The 17,367-nt window shown below is 42.6% G+C and overlaps 2 protein-coding genes across 2 annotated transcripts in view; both read left to right on the plus strand.

Annotated features, from left to right (window-relative positions):
* The first annotated feature begins 89 nt into the window (after positions 1-89).
* On the plus strand, positions 90-13,228 carry LOC129111623 (immunoglobulin superfamily member 8-like). Its single transcript, XM_054623648.1, has 5 exons — positions 90-415; positions 4,503-4,615; positions 5,334-5,592; positions 10,186-10,593; positions 12,870-13,228. The coding sequence occupies exons 1-5, from the start codon at positions 364-366 to the stop codon at positions 13,151-13,153; spliced, it is 1,116 nt and encodes a 371-aa protein (XP_054479623.1). The 5' UTR covers positions 90-363; the 3' UTR covers positions 13,154-13,228.
* Positions 13,152-17,367, plus strand: part of LOC129111621 (prostaglandin F2 receptor negative regulator-like) — a 48,496-nt gene continuing 44,280 nt past the window's right edge. Inside the window, exon 1 of the mRNA XM_054623646.1 lies at positions 13,152-13,294. Coding sequence (XP_054479621.1) covers positions 13,243-13,294 — 52 coding nt within the window. The 5' untranslated portion in view covers positions 13,152-13,242. The remainder of the gene's footprint in view (positions 13,295-17,367) is intronic.

A 17,367-nucleotide genomic window follows, 5' to 3' on the forward strand; every position in this document is an offset into this window, starting at 1 on the left:
CTCCTCCAGCCCTCCCTCTCTCTCTCTCTCTCTCTCTCTCCCTATCAGTCTCAGTCTCTCTCTCTCAATCTCTCCCTCATTCTCCTGCACACGTTAAACCGGTTCGGTGTCGGTGTCTGCAAAACGCTCCCGTCGGGGATTTACCGACACAGTGTCCATTGGATTTAGGAACCGCTTGGGTGGATGCGTTTTTCCTGCTCTGCGGTGCGGTGCGGTGTGCGGTGCGGTGCGGGACTGAGTGCCTGCATCTGAAGAGTTTTTTTTTTTTTTTTTTTTTATTGCATTGAGAGGACTGGTTCCCACCCCCACCACCACCACCACCCAGCACCACCACCCAGCACAGGACAAAGAAAACGGGGGTGAATGAGAATGGATCAGCGTCTGGTGACATTGGTGTTTGGCTCCTTAATGATCGGTAAGAAGCGTTTCTCTGCTAATTAACTCAGATTCGTGTCGGTGTCGGTACACAGATCCTCCACTTTTAACCCCTTTTACTTGGATTTTCGCACCCGTGCATGCCGTGTAAAAGACCGATTAAAGTCTCCTTCCTATCCACAACATCCACTCATCAATTCGGCACGGATACATCTCGCCAAGCAGCATTTAATCTCATTAAAACGTTAATCTGTTTAAACACTGGTCACCACCGCCAGCGTTCACTGTGTTGGTTTAACTCTGGGTGCAACAAGCCACCAGGGTTTCATAAAGTTACATTTAGAGTGAGTCAAACCAGCTGTTTGGTGTTTGTGATAATGCCGAATTGAAGATTGAACCCGAGCAATTGGGGGAAAACTTAATAAGCTTTATTATAAGAGATGTCTGCATGTGACGTCAAGCAGAAAGGCTTAAATTGGCTTGTTGCTCAACCTGTGATGGCTCTGGACTACCCTCCTTATCACTGTGGTGCAACTGCTTTGCACTTATGTTAAACTGATGAAATTAGTCTATTTCTATAATTATTCACAGTGTCCACATCATGAGGACTTAAGACATGGGGGGGGAAAACCTCCCTTTTCCCCCATTTTAGTTTTTAGTAGGAACAGTGAACAAACAGTGAGAATGAATTGTTTTTGAAGGAGAGAAAATAGTCCAAGTTTAATAATAGCCTCTCATTTCCCAAACTGTACTTCCATTTGTTATCCAGCATTAGGTGACCAGCTTTGACAAGGTCCCATTAGAACCTATTAGCCTGCTTGGAAGTCAAATTGTGCTGGCCATTAAAAAGTAGCCCTTCTTATTTGCCTTGTGTTCATACCAGAGTCAAACCAGGCTGACTAATTATCCAAACTGGTTTGACGCAAAGGGCAATGCCAGTGCTGCTTAGTCATAAGGCTGGTTTCCACAAACCAGGGCTGGGCCAAACCAGGCCAAACAAGTACTGGGGTTGCCATATGTTTGTGAGCTTAACAGTGAATGACATAGAGGCTTCCGTGTGTGTGTGTGTGTGTGTGTGTGTGTGTGTGTGTGTGTGTGTGTGTGTGTGTGTGTGTGTGTACGTGTGTTTGAGTGAGAGGGCCTTGGCTTAAATTAGTTCAGTGTAAGATGATCAAATGTCGCCAGCACTCCTGTGGTGTGTGTTTCTGTCCTGTAGGTGTAGGTGTGTGTGTGTGTGTGTGTTTATTCAGTGCACAAATCACTCCCCTTAACATGAACTTTGACCTCAGGTATCTGCTGCCAACATCTTTGATAAAAACCATTAATTCATGTACTGTCAGTGGAGATTTGGGGTTTGGTTGGGACAGATAATGAGAATATAATAGCACACTTAGGAGTAAGCTTTTCAATTTTTAGACATTTATTCTGTCATGCACAAAGCGTACATTCCACATTTTTGTTAGAGGAATATTTCATGACCTTTGGGTCAGGCCAAGAGAGCATAGTGCTGTTCGAATGAAGTGAGGTAAGTTTCTGAAAGTTGAGGGGAGTAGTGTGTTTTTGTAGCATTTTTAAAATCAGACATTTTCAGGGCAGAAATGGAAATATGGATGATTTATTTTAGGTAGATCATTTATCAAAACTGAATAATTCTTAAAGTTAATCTTTAAAAGACACAAACTTATTTTAGATGGGGGGGCAATCAAGCAGCGACCACCATGGCTGACTGTGATAGGTCAAGATATCTGTCAGTCAAGCAAACACAACCTCTCTAAAGGAATTTAAATGTGGACATTTCCACGTTGGACATTCCACATCCAAGATTTCCTGGAAAGATTGAACAAGAAACGTATGATATTTTAATTAGTGAGCTTTAGTGGTGCATGTAGGCAAATTTTGTGACCTTTGGACAGAGCCAGGCTAGCTGTTTCCCCTTGTTTCCAGTCTTTACGCTAAGCTAAGCTAACCATCGCCAGGCTTTAGCTTCATATTTACTGCAAAGATGCCAAAGTGGTATCAATCTTCTCATCAGAAAAAAACCGAAAAGTAATGGCAGTGCGCTCCACACATACCCGCCCATTCCACAGTGACATAAAAATGTTGCACGGTTGCACTTCCAGGATTCTATACTTAACTATTAAACTTTGTGGGTGTCTTCAGGCCTCGCTGGCTGTGCAGTATTCCTTCCAGCAGAGACAGGCAGGCTGGAAATTGAGTTAGAAAACCATAAGTCTCAGCACCTGGCCAAGAAAATTCTCTTCTGTTATCTATTTTAGTGATGTATGGCCCTATCACACACACACACACACACACACACACACACACACACACACACACACACACACACACACACAGAGGTATATTGTATATGATGGCCATTTTTCTCATAAGGCATGGCAGATATCTTATTGCACCTTTTTAAAACGCCCAGGACGGGACAACATAAAGTGTTTCTGTGTAGCTGCACCTCGTCATGCTGGATTTTCTCGAGCTGAATGTATCGCTTTGTCATAATTTGCTTGATACGCAGCCGCAGACCCCTATGGTAGAATTTTAAAGTGTCTTATTCGTTTGACGTCTTATCGCGCGGGCAGGTGTAGGATGACACATGTTTCGCTGTAACGATAACAAAGAGATATGAAGTTAAAGATTGACACAGATGGAGCACAGAAACTGACACGTACAGTAAGTTTTTTGGGGGTTTTTTGTGCTGCGTACGTTGTCGTGACTTGTTACTTACTAAAGCAGGAAAAAAAGCGGCGGAAAAAAGCTCACACTCAGCAGGCTCCCCGCACACATAACACCAGGCCGCCTGCCAAAAACTCAAGTATTGATGGACTCTCTCAAGTATTGATGGACCATACAAGCACAGGGGTGTCTTATGAGCCACTTTTTTTTTTCTAAATTAGAGCTGAACCAGTTTTCTGGGAAAAGATGAAGACATTTGTTTTCTGCAATGATTTTCAACACAAAAAGAAGACAATTAGAATAATCCTTATTACATAATTGCATGCAGCATCTGCACGTTAAGCTGATCTGAGTGCAGTTGTCGGGGTCGGAGACGGGGTGTGTGTGTGTGTGTGTGTGTGTGTGGAGGCCTGCAGCCGGATTCCACCAACCAGGAAGAGTCAAACTCTGCTGTGTTGCTACATGTTATCACTCAGCTGGAATGTCAGTTTTACTCTTAAATGGAGGCGGAGGAGGAATGTGAAGCAGGTGGCTTTAACGAACCAAACCTTCACAATGTAGCTAAGCAGCACTAATTATATGATAAACAAAGCTGAATTAGAGCGTCACTTTTGTTTTATATAAACCTGAATGTCTCGCTGGTGGTTTTCCAGCTTTGAGGGAATCTGCTGACATAACCAGCGGTTGGTGTTGTTGCAAAACAAAATGCTGACTGTGTGCGGAAATACATGGATATTAGTTTAGTCATCACCAATACTGTTCAGCTCGACACAAGTTGCAATGAGCCCTGTGCGTGTGTTGGTGTCTGTTTTGCATGTTGACAAAAGTTGTTGTGTTCTCCTAAAATGTAGACTGAGAATCCATGTGAGCTTTGGTCAAATTGTAAAACTCTATCTATCAACCTTTCAATACATATTTAACTTGGCTGGTGAAGATTATTATTTTTATTTTTTTCTACTCTTCTGACACATTAAACTAAATCTATTTTCTTCTTTGGAAAATATCTTTCACCATTTTCTGACATTTTATCGACCAAACAACTAATAAATTAATAGAGAGAATAAACAACAGATTAGTCATCAACGAGAATAATTGTTAGTTTCAGCCATAATCTGCTTAAATACGAAAATTCCTTTTTAGTCTGTCTGTTATTTGTGATCAGGGCTGCTTCTAATAGAGCATCAATATAATATTTCCCTTAACACATATGAATGCAGCCTGTTCATTCTATAAATCCTATTTCTATAAAAACGATGTTTTGTTCTACGTACGCGATTGATTTGTCTCGGCCTTCAGAATAAAGGTCAGAGGGGTTTACCTTCCTGAAGTTGGACACTAATGAAATCCAACCCACGTGTTTGTTTCTGTTTCGTTACATTATTTACTTAAAGGGAGTTACTTTCATGTGTTTCATAAAAATATTCTCTCCGTCCCTGAAGGTGGATGCCTGGCCCGGGTGGTGACGGTGTCTCCTGGTCCGTTAATCCGGGTGGAGGGTCAGGCGGTCTCCATCCGATGTGATGTCAATGACTACAGCGGACCTCGTGAGCAGGTGAGTCGCTTTTTCTAATCACACCTGGGTGCATGTGATCGTCCTGACGGATGGATCATAGGATTAAAAGGTTAAAGGTCGTGGTTTAGATTATTAAATCCACAAAACACAGAATAATATGAATTATGTGGCTCTCCGATCCAAGCCCACTGTTTCCTAAAAGATGTAGAGCTTTAATCACATTTAGTTTCATTTCCTACAGCTGGGCATTATAGTTTTTAGAAAGCGTTACTTTGCTTTACTTTCGTATGTCTAATTGTACGTATGAAACAGAAGTATTCATCGTACCTCTTAAGGCTTCTCAACCTGTTATGCAACTTTTAGGTCCCAGAATCCTCAGCAATTAGAGAGCAGTTTATTTGTCATGTGACTATTACCTGTTTTGATATTCTGTTTTAAAGAAAGTGGATCATGAAATAGTCATACTATACTCAAACCTGTTGTATTAAACATTCATCAAAAGGACCGGGATGTTGGGTAGTCGTGGAAATCGGACCACTTGCTTTTGATTTCTTCTCTGCAGAGAAAAAAAAAAGAGGAGGTTGGCGCCTGAAGAGAGCCTGTAGAGTTAAACCTGTTGGTAAAAATCCTAACCATCTGTTATTTGTTTCGTATAAATGGGGATTTTAAACATATGAGGGCATCAGTTACTCTCCTCTTCATCCTCTGATGTCACAGTCGACATGGCGATGATCATTATCCCCTCTCTGTCCTGCAGGATTTCGAGTGGATGATGTCCAGAGAGGCGACCGGTGCGAGGATAAAGATAATCTCCACCTTCGACGCCGGCTACTCCCACCAGTCGCTCAGCCAGCGCGTGGCGTCCGGCGACATCTCGGTGGTGCGTCTCCAGGACAACGAGGTGGAGCTGAAGATAGCGGAGGTGAAGTCGCTGGACGCCGGGTTCTACTGGTGTCAGACGCCGAGCACCGACTCCGTCATCAGTGGCAACTACGAGGCCCGGGTCCAACTCACTGGTATGCGAGATCTGTGTGTGTGTGTGTGTGTGTGAAGCTAGCTGGCTGCGATGGTTCATTTAACAGCTATCCCATGACTTACTAATGCTCTACTGACCATCTATGTATCCTCCCTCGCTCGCTCCCACTGCTTTCAAGACAATTACTGGCTCGTGATTTTAGTTTCAGATGCGAGGTGGGAGGACTTGGGCTTTGTCAAACGAGGGCCGGGGAGAAACACAAAAGGGATGAGAGAAAAATATAAATATCACGAAGGCTCTCCACGGGGACAAAGTGTTAAAATGAAAGGGTGTTAAACGGCCTGTAATGAGTGGAAACGTTAGATACAGTTTGGTTAGACTTGGAAGAAGTAGCATCAACCAAACGCAACATTTGCTGTACATCACCATCCGTCAAATCACCTCAACGGCAATAGTAAGATATTCCACCTTTCTGTCTGCTGAAAAGTGATATTATATTCAGCAGCACAGCAGGGAGGAAATAGAACAAAGTCATCTGCATACAAAACGTGGAAGATGATAAGATTACACCACAAACGCAACCTTCTGTACTATCTGTACAAGTCATCCATTTATAATACAAACATGTAGCCTGACTCAACGGCTGCTACGAGGAAAATCAGATACAGCACTTCCTCATCCAGCGCTGTCTCGTAAAAACAACATGGAGGTAAAAACATGTTTGAGGAAACGGCCTCATCTAACCTGCTGAAACCAGAGAGATGTTACTTTTCAACTTCCAAATTTGCAAATGAACCCATTCAAGTACTCTCATTTATTTTACTAAAGGCCAGACAATGTAAACCTACATCTGTTTACTGTCGTTTCAATAGATTGTGGAGGTATTTATAGTCATACCAACAGGCATGTGGTATTTATTGGTGTCCGAAGCTTCAACAACGTATATAAAACTGTTAAAAGGAAACAGCAATCTACTCTAGTTGGAATCAAACAGACTAAATGTTGGCTTGTGAAAGGGCCCTTTATGAATGTGACAAAAGCTACAGGTCACATATATTAATAATTAACAAAATGTCTGATATTTTAAGAGTTCATTTTAAAGCTCGACTGCTATAATTGAATGTTACCTAATATTACAAAATATTGCCCCTCCTCCAGCTATCTGACCTCAGACTCATTATTCTCCTAAAGCAGTCGCTCTGTTAAAGGGTCACGTTAACATATTATGTGCTACAGTGGCGTTCTGTCCAGAAACAGTTTTCTAGTTAAGAATCGTCTACAGACCTCGCTGTGTACAGTTTTGTTTTTTTTTGTTTGTTTTTTAATTTGGACTATTTTCTGACACAGAAACAGAGGGAAAGAGAGAAACCCGTATTCAGCATTTTCCTTTGAATTTAATTGAGTTTTTCCTCTCCCAGTTATCCAGTCGGTAATTACACGCACATTTTGGCGACTCTGTTGATTCGTATCCACTTTTAAACCAAGCCCAAACACACAGCGTGCTTAGAAATGCTAAAAAAAAAAAAAAATAGAAATATATAAGAAGGGTTTCAGGAGAATTTTATGCCCTGAACCCTAAAATGTAACAGACGTATTCCCAAAGAGGGACGGTCTGACAGCAGCAGGTTAGTTGGCTCCATGATGCACCATCATGTTCAGCTGCTCCCCCAGCACGGCTCCCCAGACACCTTGTTAAATTTAGACCTGAATTAACCAGGCAGCTCTGTTTATGTGCGACAGGAGATCGCGTGTCGCGCAACATGCAGAGAGCGTATGCATTAACGAGTGGTTTGTTTTGTGGTGTATGAAGAGTTTGTGTGTGTGTGAAGAGATGACGAGTCAGGTTTGTTGCTGCAAGGTCTTTACCAGCCCCACTGAGGCTGTTTGGTTATGTAAGAAACAAGAGGAGAACAGGTCGCTGAGGGTTTGAAAACTCCTCTCAGGCTAATTTTAATTGATGGAGCAAAACGCAGATTATTCGCGCTGCCTTCGTTATCTGCCATAGACGCTCTCATCACTGCAGCACACAGCGGGGCTGGGTACTCTTCACTTCCCACTACAACTACTAGCGTCCAGTACTGTCCTGTTGGGTCCACACGTTATGGCTTCAGCTATGCAGGAAGATGATGTCCCTGTTATTTATCCCGTCTGATTGGTCACCTGGCAGGAAAATTCGATTGTCGCGAAAATATGGAAACGCATTTGCAGAATTTATTCTGGCGTAGCTATCATTGAACTCACAAGTTTGAGCTGTTGTCGGCTTTTTCCCAGATATAAAATGTTATATTCTTTGTCTCCATACAGCATGAAACATGGCCAATACTAGCTGAAATGAAAAAGTAAAAAAAAAACGTCTTCGCTCCAAACCAGTTGAAATGCTCCTAATTCACGTTTCTTTTTTTGCAACATTTCAAAAGGTCGCTTAAACTTCACCTGATGATGGAATGAAAACAGAACTGCTGAGTTTATGAATTCAGTTAAAAGTAGTACAGAGAGGATAAACTGAGGCATGCAGGTTTAAAGGGGTTAAATCACATCAGACAAATTACAGTGAATGTCGATGATTTCCTGAAGAATTTCAGCAGATTTCCTGACAAATCTTACCCTGTGGCTCCACATCAGTGGAAGTGAAACACACAAAGTAAAAGTTATCATGCTTGTTGGTGTGGCTCCATTAAAGGATCTCCCGTCCCGTCCATGAAAACACTGATGACAGCAAAACCTGCTGCAACAGTTGCTTCTTCTCTTTTTGACAAACAGTATGGGGACCAATGTCTCTAAATCAGTAAATACGCTAATAATCTATTCATGAGCAAATGGCATCTTAATAAATAAATATTCTTGTGCATATTTAAACTGCGTAAAGTTTTAGTTTTATTCACCCTCTAAAGTAAAGATGAACAGGTTGGTTTTTTTCTCAGAACGTCTCTCCCACCGGATGTGAATATGGCATGAATGTAATTCCCATAATGCACAGCTTCGTACTCCTCATCCCAGACCATCTGCCACTTCTTGGATTCATTTGTAACACGACTACAATTAGCTTTCAACAACTATTATTCACCGTTTATGTAAAGTCTATTGGGATGAAACTTGATACTGGAAGGAGTTTAGAGCCATGCTTACTTTAAAAATGTAGATTTAGTGTTTTTTTTGCATGAAAAGGATACAAAACAAGTCATGTGACGATAGAACGGAGCCTGTAGTCGTGTTGAGCAGTCCTCCAGCTTGCCGCTCAGTTTTATTATTAACCCCCCATGTCTTCACTGCAGCCCCGCCATTCATCAACGCATCTAATGCTCGTTCCTACACTTTCCCCCGTTGTGAAAAGCAGAGGTAAAGCTCTTTCTGTGGATGCATTTGAAAGCAAAGTCGTGCTCCCATCAGGATATCCAACAGTGACGAGCTCCCCGATTCTTTCATTTCCTCTCACAACAGTGACTCATCAGCCTTTTCGATGTGTCATAACAAGAAGGGAAGCAAAAGCAATGGTAAAAAAAAATCCTGTAGAAAAGACCTGTTCATCCTCTGGAATGTCTCATTTAGCAGCCGAGCATTTCCTGGAAACAACCAGGAACTTGTTCACTACCAAGTCATTAACCTTTGTGAACACTCCTCTGGGTGTGTTCACATTTACAGCCTTTATCTGGAGCGATGTGCGTGTTTAACTCTGCCTCAGACAGTGACCTTGACATCTTATCGTACTTTAAGGGTGACTTGAATCTGACTTGTATTTAAAGTAAAAGTGAGTCATCATTATTCACGAATGTGTCACTTCCCCCAAAGAAATAGCTGCGTTTTAATGGTTGAATCAGGGTGAAATTCAACTCTCTTTTGAAGTTATCAGGTTTGTTTTTTTACACGCATGCACCATGTTAACAGGTCTGTTTTTAATCAGAGGTACCTCTCAGGCTCATTTCCTGTTTGCATACTGAGATTTCCCTGCTGCTCTGCTTCATGCTGTTGGGGGATTAAATAAGGTAGAACAACACCGGGAAAGGCACTGCTTACCTTGATTACGCTCCCATAGTCGTTGCTTTTGTTTTTTGCTGCTTTTCACCCCCCCAAAAAATAAGCCTTTTCTTTTTTCTTTTTTTTTTTAACTAGTGGAAATTGGTTTAAACAGATTATTGCAGTAAACAAAATCTTCTTGCGCTCGACTCAGAATATGCCTCCAGTTATAGACGATGAAGAAAAATGGGGAGAAAATGCAAATACGCTGCTGATTATCCGCCAAGTTCTGCGAGTATTGCAAAAGAAGAATTTAAAAAGCCATGAAAAGGGGAAAGAAACAACATAAACACACATTTTAAATGAGCAAGAGGTTTGATGTACACAAAGACTTGACTAAAACGGAACTAACCTGCGCTAATTTGCTTTCACTTCCCACTTTCTGCAGCAACTTCCTGGTAAAAGCTATAAAGGGATTTACTGTGCTGCAGGAAAACAGAATATAGCAGAGGAAGCTGGCATAAATATATATATATATATATATATATATATATGTATTAGTCTTTACTGTGTTTGTTGACAGCTTGCAGTTTCTGGTCTGTGACATTTGTATTCAGCTATATTCTCCTGTCAGTGTCATTCATGTTTCCTAAAATGTTTGTTTTGCTTCTTTCCCCGTCAGTCATCCCCAACACCCTCAAGGTCTCCCCCTTGACCCCGCCCCCAACGGTCCCAGAAGGAAGTGACCTCACGCTCTCCTGCAACGTCACCCGGGAGCTCACCCACCCCACCTACCTGTCCGTCACCTGGTCGGTGAAGAGGGGAGCGACGTCGGAGGAGATTTTGACATTTGGCCCTCAGGGAGACGTGGTCACGGGGGCAAAGTACGCCCGGCGCTACGCAGACGGAGGCATCCGATTGGTCCCCGGGAGGAACGGGCTGTTTGAGTTGGTGATTACCAAAGTGACGACGTCTGACGAAGGGATTTATGAATGCAACGGAACTGAATGGACGCATGAGAACGGAGGGAAGTGGATAAAGATCGTGGAGAGCACAAGAGAGATGGGAACTGTAGCTGTCACCCCTATAGGTAAGAGAGGGAAACGCGTCACAGCACAACTGAAGATTTTATGACTTTGTTTTACGGACCAGAGCTGTGGACTTGCAGTTCATTAGAGCTGGTGGAGCAGTGTTTGCACTGGAGATTTAACATACTGGTATTGGATTTCCTTTGTGTTCACTGCTGTATTATTAAGTGCAGGTTTAACACTTTAAAGGCCACATTACCCGTCGTCTTGCTTCTCTATTGTGAAGGGAAAGTAGAACAGGAAAGTGTGAATGTCCAATACTCTCCCCCTCATTTGTTTACACCAACCCTTCACCCACACCACAGCTGGATAATTGCTCACAGCTGTATGCACATCTGTACAACCTCCCTGAAGAAGTTGTTGTTATTGCAGCTAATTCTCTGTTTGTAAGAAGTATGTCAGTGTTTTATAGACTACAGGAGGGTTGTTAAACTAATGCAAAGCGCGATGCTGTGACTTGCAGCTCTGTCACTTTCATTATCAGGAAACGGCGTTGGATTAGAGGCTACATTAGCCACGTTAGCATCCATCCTGTGTTTCAGAATGCCACGTTCAACCACGGTGGTTGTTTCCCAGCTTTAGCTCCGTGCACGAGCATACTTGCCAACATTGGGACCTCTAAAGGAGCGGCAGGTCTGGAGGTCCTCCCAAAGTCGCTGCATTGTTGACTGGTTGGAAACAGTTGACCGATAAAGTCGAAGGGCTTAGAAGTGCAAGAAAGAAGAATTGTGATGAGAGGAAATCAAGAGAGGGCTATAAAAATCTCCCGGGAAAATCAAAAGGGTTGGCAAGTGTTACGTACGTCCTCACCAGTGGCAACATTTTGAATTTAGTAACTGAAAAAGGAGTAAATCCAAAAGCTCCTTTAAAAAAAAAACACAGGGTTGTCTACATCAGAGGTTTTCAAATGGAAAGAGACACCTGAGGCGTATTTAGTGTCAAAAATCATACTTCCTTCTTTGAGTCATAACTCAAAATGTGAGCGAACAGACTTGAGCTAATTCTGCACACAGTTTTCAGACCCTACGGGTCACATCTGCTCCGTACAAGTGATCCTGCGCAACATAAAGTTGGCATTAAGAGGTTCCATGCACATCCTTCACAGTTCTTATGCCTGTGGTAATAAGACGTTGTGGATAGTTCCTCTAAAGGGAGCAATGGATAATCCTCAAATCTCGGTCTTGGTTCTTGATCACAGTTTCCTATGTGTTGGGTGAGGAGAGAGGGGGGGGGACGTGGGACGTGGGAGAGTTCCCTCTCTGTTGTGTGGCTTTCTTTTATTTTAATGGCATCCTCTTCTCTGTGAGACTTTTTCCTCTCGCTGCCTCGCTGTGTCCCAGGAGGCTCGTGACCCTCACTGTCTGTCTCTCTGTCTCACTCTGTCCTCAGAGAGGCCCCTACACTCCCTCCCTCCCTCCCTCCCTCCCTCCCTCCCTCTCATTCATTGTGGTTGCTCTGGTCACCGTATCTTATATCTTTCTGGGCCACCATATCCTCTTTAAGTGCTGGAGAAACACCCAGTGGTTTGTAATGAAACCATAGATGAGTGACACACACACACACACACACACACACACACACACACACACACACACACACACACACACACACACACACACACACACACACACACACACACACACACACACACACACACACACACAGGTCTCAGGTCCAAGGTCCATTGTGTGCCAGTCACTTCATATTGACTTACCGACTTGAGTAAAGAGGATGAGAAAAGTCAAACAGAGTGGGCTCTGTGTCTTTTGTCCTTCTCCAGACACCATACAGAGGTCTCTTCCCCACATACTGCTGTCTACGTTGTTACTGGAGACCGCGTCCAGACCCCGTGATCCAACCGTTGAAGATGCACTTTGCTCTTTAATAGAAAGCTCTTCCTCAGCATCGCGGCTGAGAAGACAAACTTGGCTTTCGTCTGACTCTCTGACATTTATAGATGAGCTTTACTTTCTTTTAAGATCCCATTACGTCTTTGCGTCTGATGGACAGGTTGACCTTTTATGGTCAAATGGAAACATACACACAGGGCTGTAGTTAAGGATTATTTTCGTTCATTATCAGCTTCAAAAGTGCATCCCAAAGTTCCCTCGTGTGATTGGTCCTCTGTGATGTGAGTCCAGTAATGTTGCAGAATGATTCAGTGTTTATATATATATATATATATATATATATCAGGATAAAGCATCATTTGTTTTGCAGTATGTTTCTTGTACACGTTAAGATGAAGTGACTGATTCTCTGTCTCCGTCCTCTCAAGGTCAGTCCCTCAGCGTGAAGGCTTCGTCCTCCTCTCCCTCCTCCACGCCTCTGCTCCTCTCCCCCGGCGAGACGCTGACCCTCCTCTGCTCCGTCGCCGCCGACAACCTGCCCTCCCTCGCCCTGGAAGTGGCCTGGCTGGCCGACGGCCGCGACATCGTCACCATGGAGCGCAGCGGCGTGGTGATCTCGAACACGTCCGCGAGCGGGGCGCAGGGGAAGAGAGCGGAGGCGAGCCTGGAGAGGACGGGGGCCGGGGAGTACAGGCTGGGGGTGAGGGGGTGAGCGGGGAGGACGCGGGGACGTACGCCTGCCGCATCCGAGTCTTCATCGAGAAAGGAGGGAGGAGCTCGGGAGGAGGAGGGAGGTGGCACATGGCAGCTGAGAAAACCTCCACCCCTGTGACGGTGAAGGTGGTGCAGACCAGTGAGTGTTTGGTTTTATTTCTCTATACCTTGTGTTTCACTTTGAAATGTTCAGATGATCCATGACATGTACGAGTTGCAGAAATCAGATCAGTTGCATTAAGAAGCACATTTGTGAAAGAAAATGAAAAAAACACTCATGAGTTTTACATAAAATCGTGATTTAATCTCATAGTTTTGACTTTATGAGAATCTACCTCATTAGTACGATGGTCAAATTCAGATTTAATATGATTGAATCCAGTTTGATCAGTGCATATTGCAGCAAACTGTTTGATTGTGGATTTTGAACTCTGCCGCTTATTGATTCCTATTAAATAACAATATTTTAGTAATGAGCATTTAATTCAATAATGCTCTATAGTGGGTCTTTTTGTAAGTGGTCACCTTGGTCATACATTTTTCTTATGATCATTTCTCAAAAGTACACCTTTTATAAAAACAGCAAAACTATATCAATATTGCCTTCAATGTTTGTGGTCCAAAATATTAGGTTCTGTCAAAGTGGAGTGGCATTATTTCTGGAGAAACATTAAGCACTTGAAGTGTTTTGTTTTTGTAGTTTCTTGGCATTGTGGGGTTTTTCCATTTTTAGTAGAAGATGTGTGTGTTTGGGGACAGTTCTGATGTCCAACACAATGGCGAGTTTTGGAAAAATGGAGTTACAAAGTAGATTTAAAGGACCGTGTGCGTGTTCCGTCTGTGCGATTTCATGATATGCGGCCGTGCAAAGGTGCTGCGGTGCCACATGTGAATCTGGAGTCTCGAGGGGGAAATTCTTTAATCCTCCAGTCAGCTGTCGACTCCTGCTGCGAGAACGATTGATTAGTCATGCCTGTCCTGCACTCTGCCACCTCTGGGTATGCTGTGTGTGTGTGTTTGTGTGTGTGTGTGTGTGTGTGTGTGTGTGTGATGCTCTGATCCTGCCTCTAAAGAGAAGTGGTGTCAAACACAGTCGACACAGCAATCAATTACTGGCATGGTGGGTGGTTTCTCTGTCTGTCTGGCTCTCTCCCTTCCTCTTTCACCGCCTGTTTGGATTCTACATCATGTTGGGGAATGCATTTGGCTCGCAAGGTGAAGTGTTAGATATGGAAGTCGTTTCTCGCTTTTCCTCCATATAATGTTAAATTAGGACGCTCATTCTTCGTATTCTCTTTGATTTTCTAAAGAAGGACATACCAATCAGCCTCGTAGAAGCAATGCCCGTGACGGATTTCATGGGATTTGATACGAGCAAATCCAAGACCAACCGCAACATCAGCTATACAGGAAGCGTCTCGCTATAGATCCTGGAAAAAGCTGCATCTTTGCTTTCATTTCAGGGGCTTTAAAAGACACATCCGTCCTCAGTCTGTTAGCTAGACAATGCTAGTTGGGTTAGCATCAACTGAATGCTTCCATTACATGAATGAGCTGCCTCTGCTGCACTGCTACAGAGAGCAACATAACTGTGTAAAACATCAAGCTACTCTTTTAAGAACCAGATTTACATTCTGAGAAATATGCTTTTTTTATTGATATTTTGGGGTTTTTATCTTTGTAATCTTCACAATAAGACGTTAGTCCAGTTTACATTTTCGTGAATTATTTACAAAAGTGTTATCCTCCGTTTCTTTTTCTTTGCCGTGACTCCAAAACCTCAAAGACATGAAAGCAGGATTACTGACAAACTCCCAAAAAAATGAATGAAATGGACTCTAATGAATAAATAAACATGTGTTACATAATCTCTCTCAGTTCCGCTACAGTGCTAAATGTAATGCTTTTGGGCATTCCCAGCAAGTGTTTTGGCAGATTAACTCGCTAAAAATGTAATGTGTCGTTTCATTTGAAGGAAGTGGCAATTATGGACATTAAACACGTACACTATATGTTCACAAGTAACATATGAAGACCTCCAAACAACATATGTGCACAAAAGACCCCTGTCTTTTTTTTTTTGGGTAAGCCGTGGTGGTGAGAGAATAAAATACTTTTAATGAGTCCAGTTTCGCTTTGATGCTTCTTGGCATTAATATTGTGAGTTCAGTTCAAAAACACCTCTCTGTTTTATTCCCATTAAAGAGTTGGGAACGGATCGCTGCCACATGGTACTGACGTCAAACTAAAAAAAATCTGACTAATTTAAATATTTATTGGACATCGGTCAAAACCTGCATCTTCTCTCCTATTTTGTTGAATAACATTGTGCATTAATCATTCAGGAAATTAGATCTGAGGCAATTAGGAAATACTTATTTTTAGAGTTTCTTCGAGACTTTTTCTTTTTGGCAGGATTTAAAGTTCTGACATGATAAAACATGTTGCACTGGTGATTTATTTGTCTGATTCTACCTCCTTCTCTCGAGGGGTTTGACTGCTCGAGGTGTGAAAATGAAATTACATATGCCATTTAGTCAAATATATTAGAATGTATGAAATAAAACTGAACAAAAATAATTGAAATGTCTTTGCGGGCAGCTTGACGTACAGACTGTTATCACATCAGTACATCTCATCTCTGTGTTTTTGTGACTTTTCTCTTACTTCCCCTCTCACGTGTTTCCTCCATTGTTTGTGACTTGGCTGCTCTGGGCTTCCTCTCCATCAGTGTTTTTAAAAGATCTTAAACACAGAAATAGCATTCAAGGTTAACTATATTTGTCATTTTACATCCTTTACGCTATAAACACACAGAACAAAAACATATTTATGCATATCTATACATGTACACACTACTCTTTTGTACCGTTTGAACCTTTTGTTAACCTACATCTGACATATAAAGTCAAACTAAACTTCCATTGTAGAGTTTAAACAGGGCAGTGTGTCAGTGTAATATGAGGATTTTTAAATTTGAAGTCCATAGCTTTTATTTGCCAAAGTTGAACTAGAGATGCAAATTTGCTTTGACAGCGGAAGCAAATGTTTTTCTGCCCCGATGGATTCTGTGTCACCTGAAAGAGCTGATTTGTGTTCAACTAGCTCCTATTTTGCACATTTTATCTCTTCCTATAGGGTTTCTTTTTTCTGTCTAACTCTCTCAGCCTTTATACAAACTCAAGTTGGAGTTGTAGTTCTTGGGTTAAACACACACATACACGCAGTAAAGATGTTCTGCAGACCTGACACCAGCTGTTTTGATTTATTTGATTAAACCAGGGTAGTTCCAGAATAGAACGATCAGAAACATGAGGGACATGTACATTGGTAAAAAATAACCAAGTGAAGTCCTTCTCGGAGGACAGTATGGAGTGTGTTTTCTGGTTGTGGTGCTTTAAATCCCTCATCCTGTACTTTATGTCAACAGGAGCCTTTAGTTAAATTAACAACCTTCTCTTGTAGACACACAGAAGTTTCCTGAAGCCTTGAGGATCTGTGTTACATTTAGAACAGCACAGCTGAAATATCAATGAGCGTGATCCAGAAGTGTGTGTGTGTGTGTGTGTGTGTGTGTGTGTGTGTCTGTGTGTGTCTACACGGATGATAGTGTGCACATATGCTCACTTATGTGTGTCTGTTGTGCAAGTGCGTTAGAGTGAAACTAGGTTTGTTGAAGGCTTTTTCCAGAGTGTATATGCTGCACACACATAAGTGCTTCAAACAGGGTGTGTGTGTATGTGTGTGTGTCCCACATACTGAGGGTATGAGGCTGTTCTCACTGGTGGAACTCCTACATTTTAGCCTGGGGGTATACATTCCTTCATACTGCCTACACACACACACACACACACACACACACACACACACACACACACACACCCCACAAGAGCAACGTGTCTAATTGACTACAGCTCATATATTTCATCCTTATTCCTCTTGAGTATGAGCCTAAACTTTGTGTGTCTAAGCATGTTTGTTTGTGTGTGTGTGTGTGTGTGTGTGTGTGTGTGTGTGTGTGTGTGTGTGTGTGTGTGTGTGTGTGTGTGTGTGTGTGTGTGTGTGTGTGTGTGTGTGTGTGTGTGTGTGTGTGTGTTGTCAACCAGTCAGTTCCTATTCTATTGATGTGCGGCCTTGAGGTTGCCCACTCTTCCCACGATGCTTTGCTGCAAGCACAGCCTACCAGGAAGCACAAAAAAAGTAGAACTTGCT

This window comes from Anoplopoma fimbria, chromosome 22, assembly GCF_027596085.1.
Source record: "Anoplopoma fimbria isolate UVic2021 breed Golden Eagle Sablefish chromosome 22, Afim_UVic_2022, whole genome shotgun sequence".
Taxonomy (NCBI): Eukaryota; Metazoa; Chordata; class Actinopteri; order Perciformes; family Anoplopomatidae; genus Anoplopoma; species Anoplopoma fimbria.

What these genes read in the sequence shown, in the direction of transcription:
- LOC129111623 (XM_054623648.1), top strand. Translation starts at nt 364, where the DNA reads ATGAGAATGGATCAGCGTCTGGTGACATTGGTGTTTGGCTCCTTAATG. An exon ending in ACAGCGGACCTCGTGAGCAG is followed by an intron (nt 4,616 to 5,333) that starts GTGAGTCGCTTT and finishes TCTGTCCTGCAG; the next exon opens with GATTTCGAGTGGATGATGTC. An exon ending in GGCCCGGGTCCAACTCACTG is followed by an intron (nt 5,593 to 10,185) that starts GTATGCGAGATC and finishes TTTCCCCGTCAG; the next exon opens with TCATCCCCAACACCCTCAAG.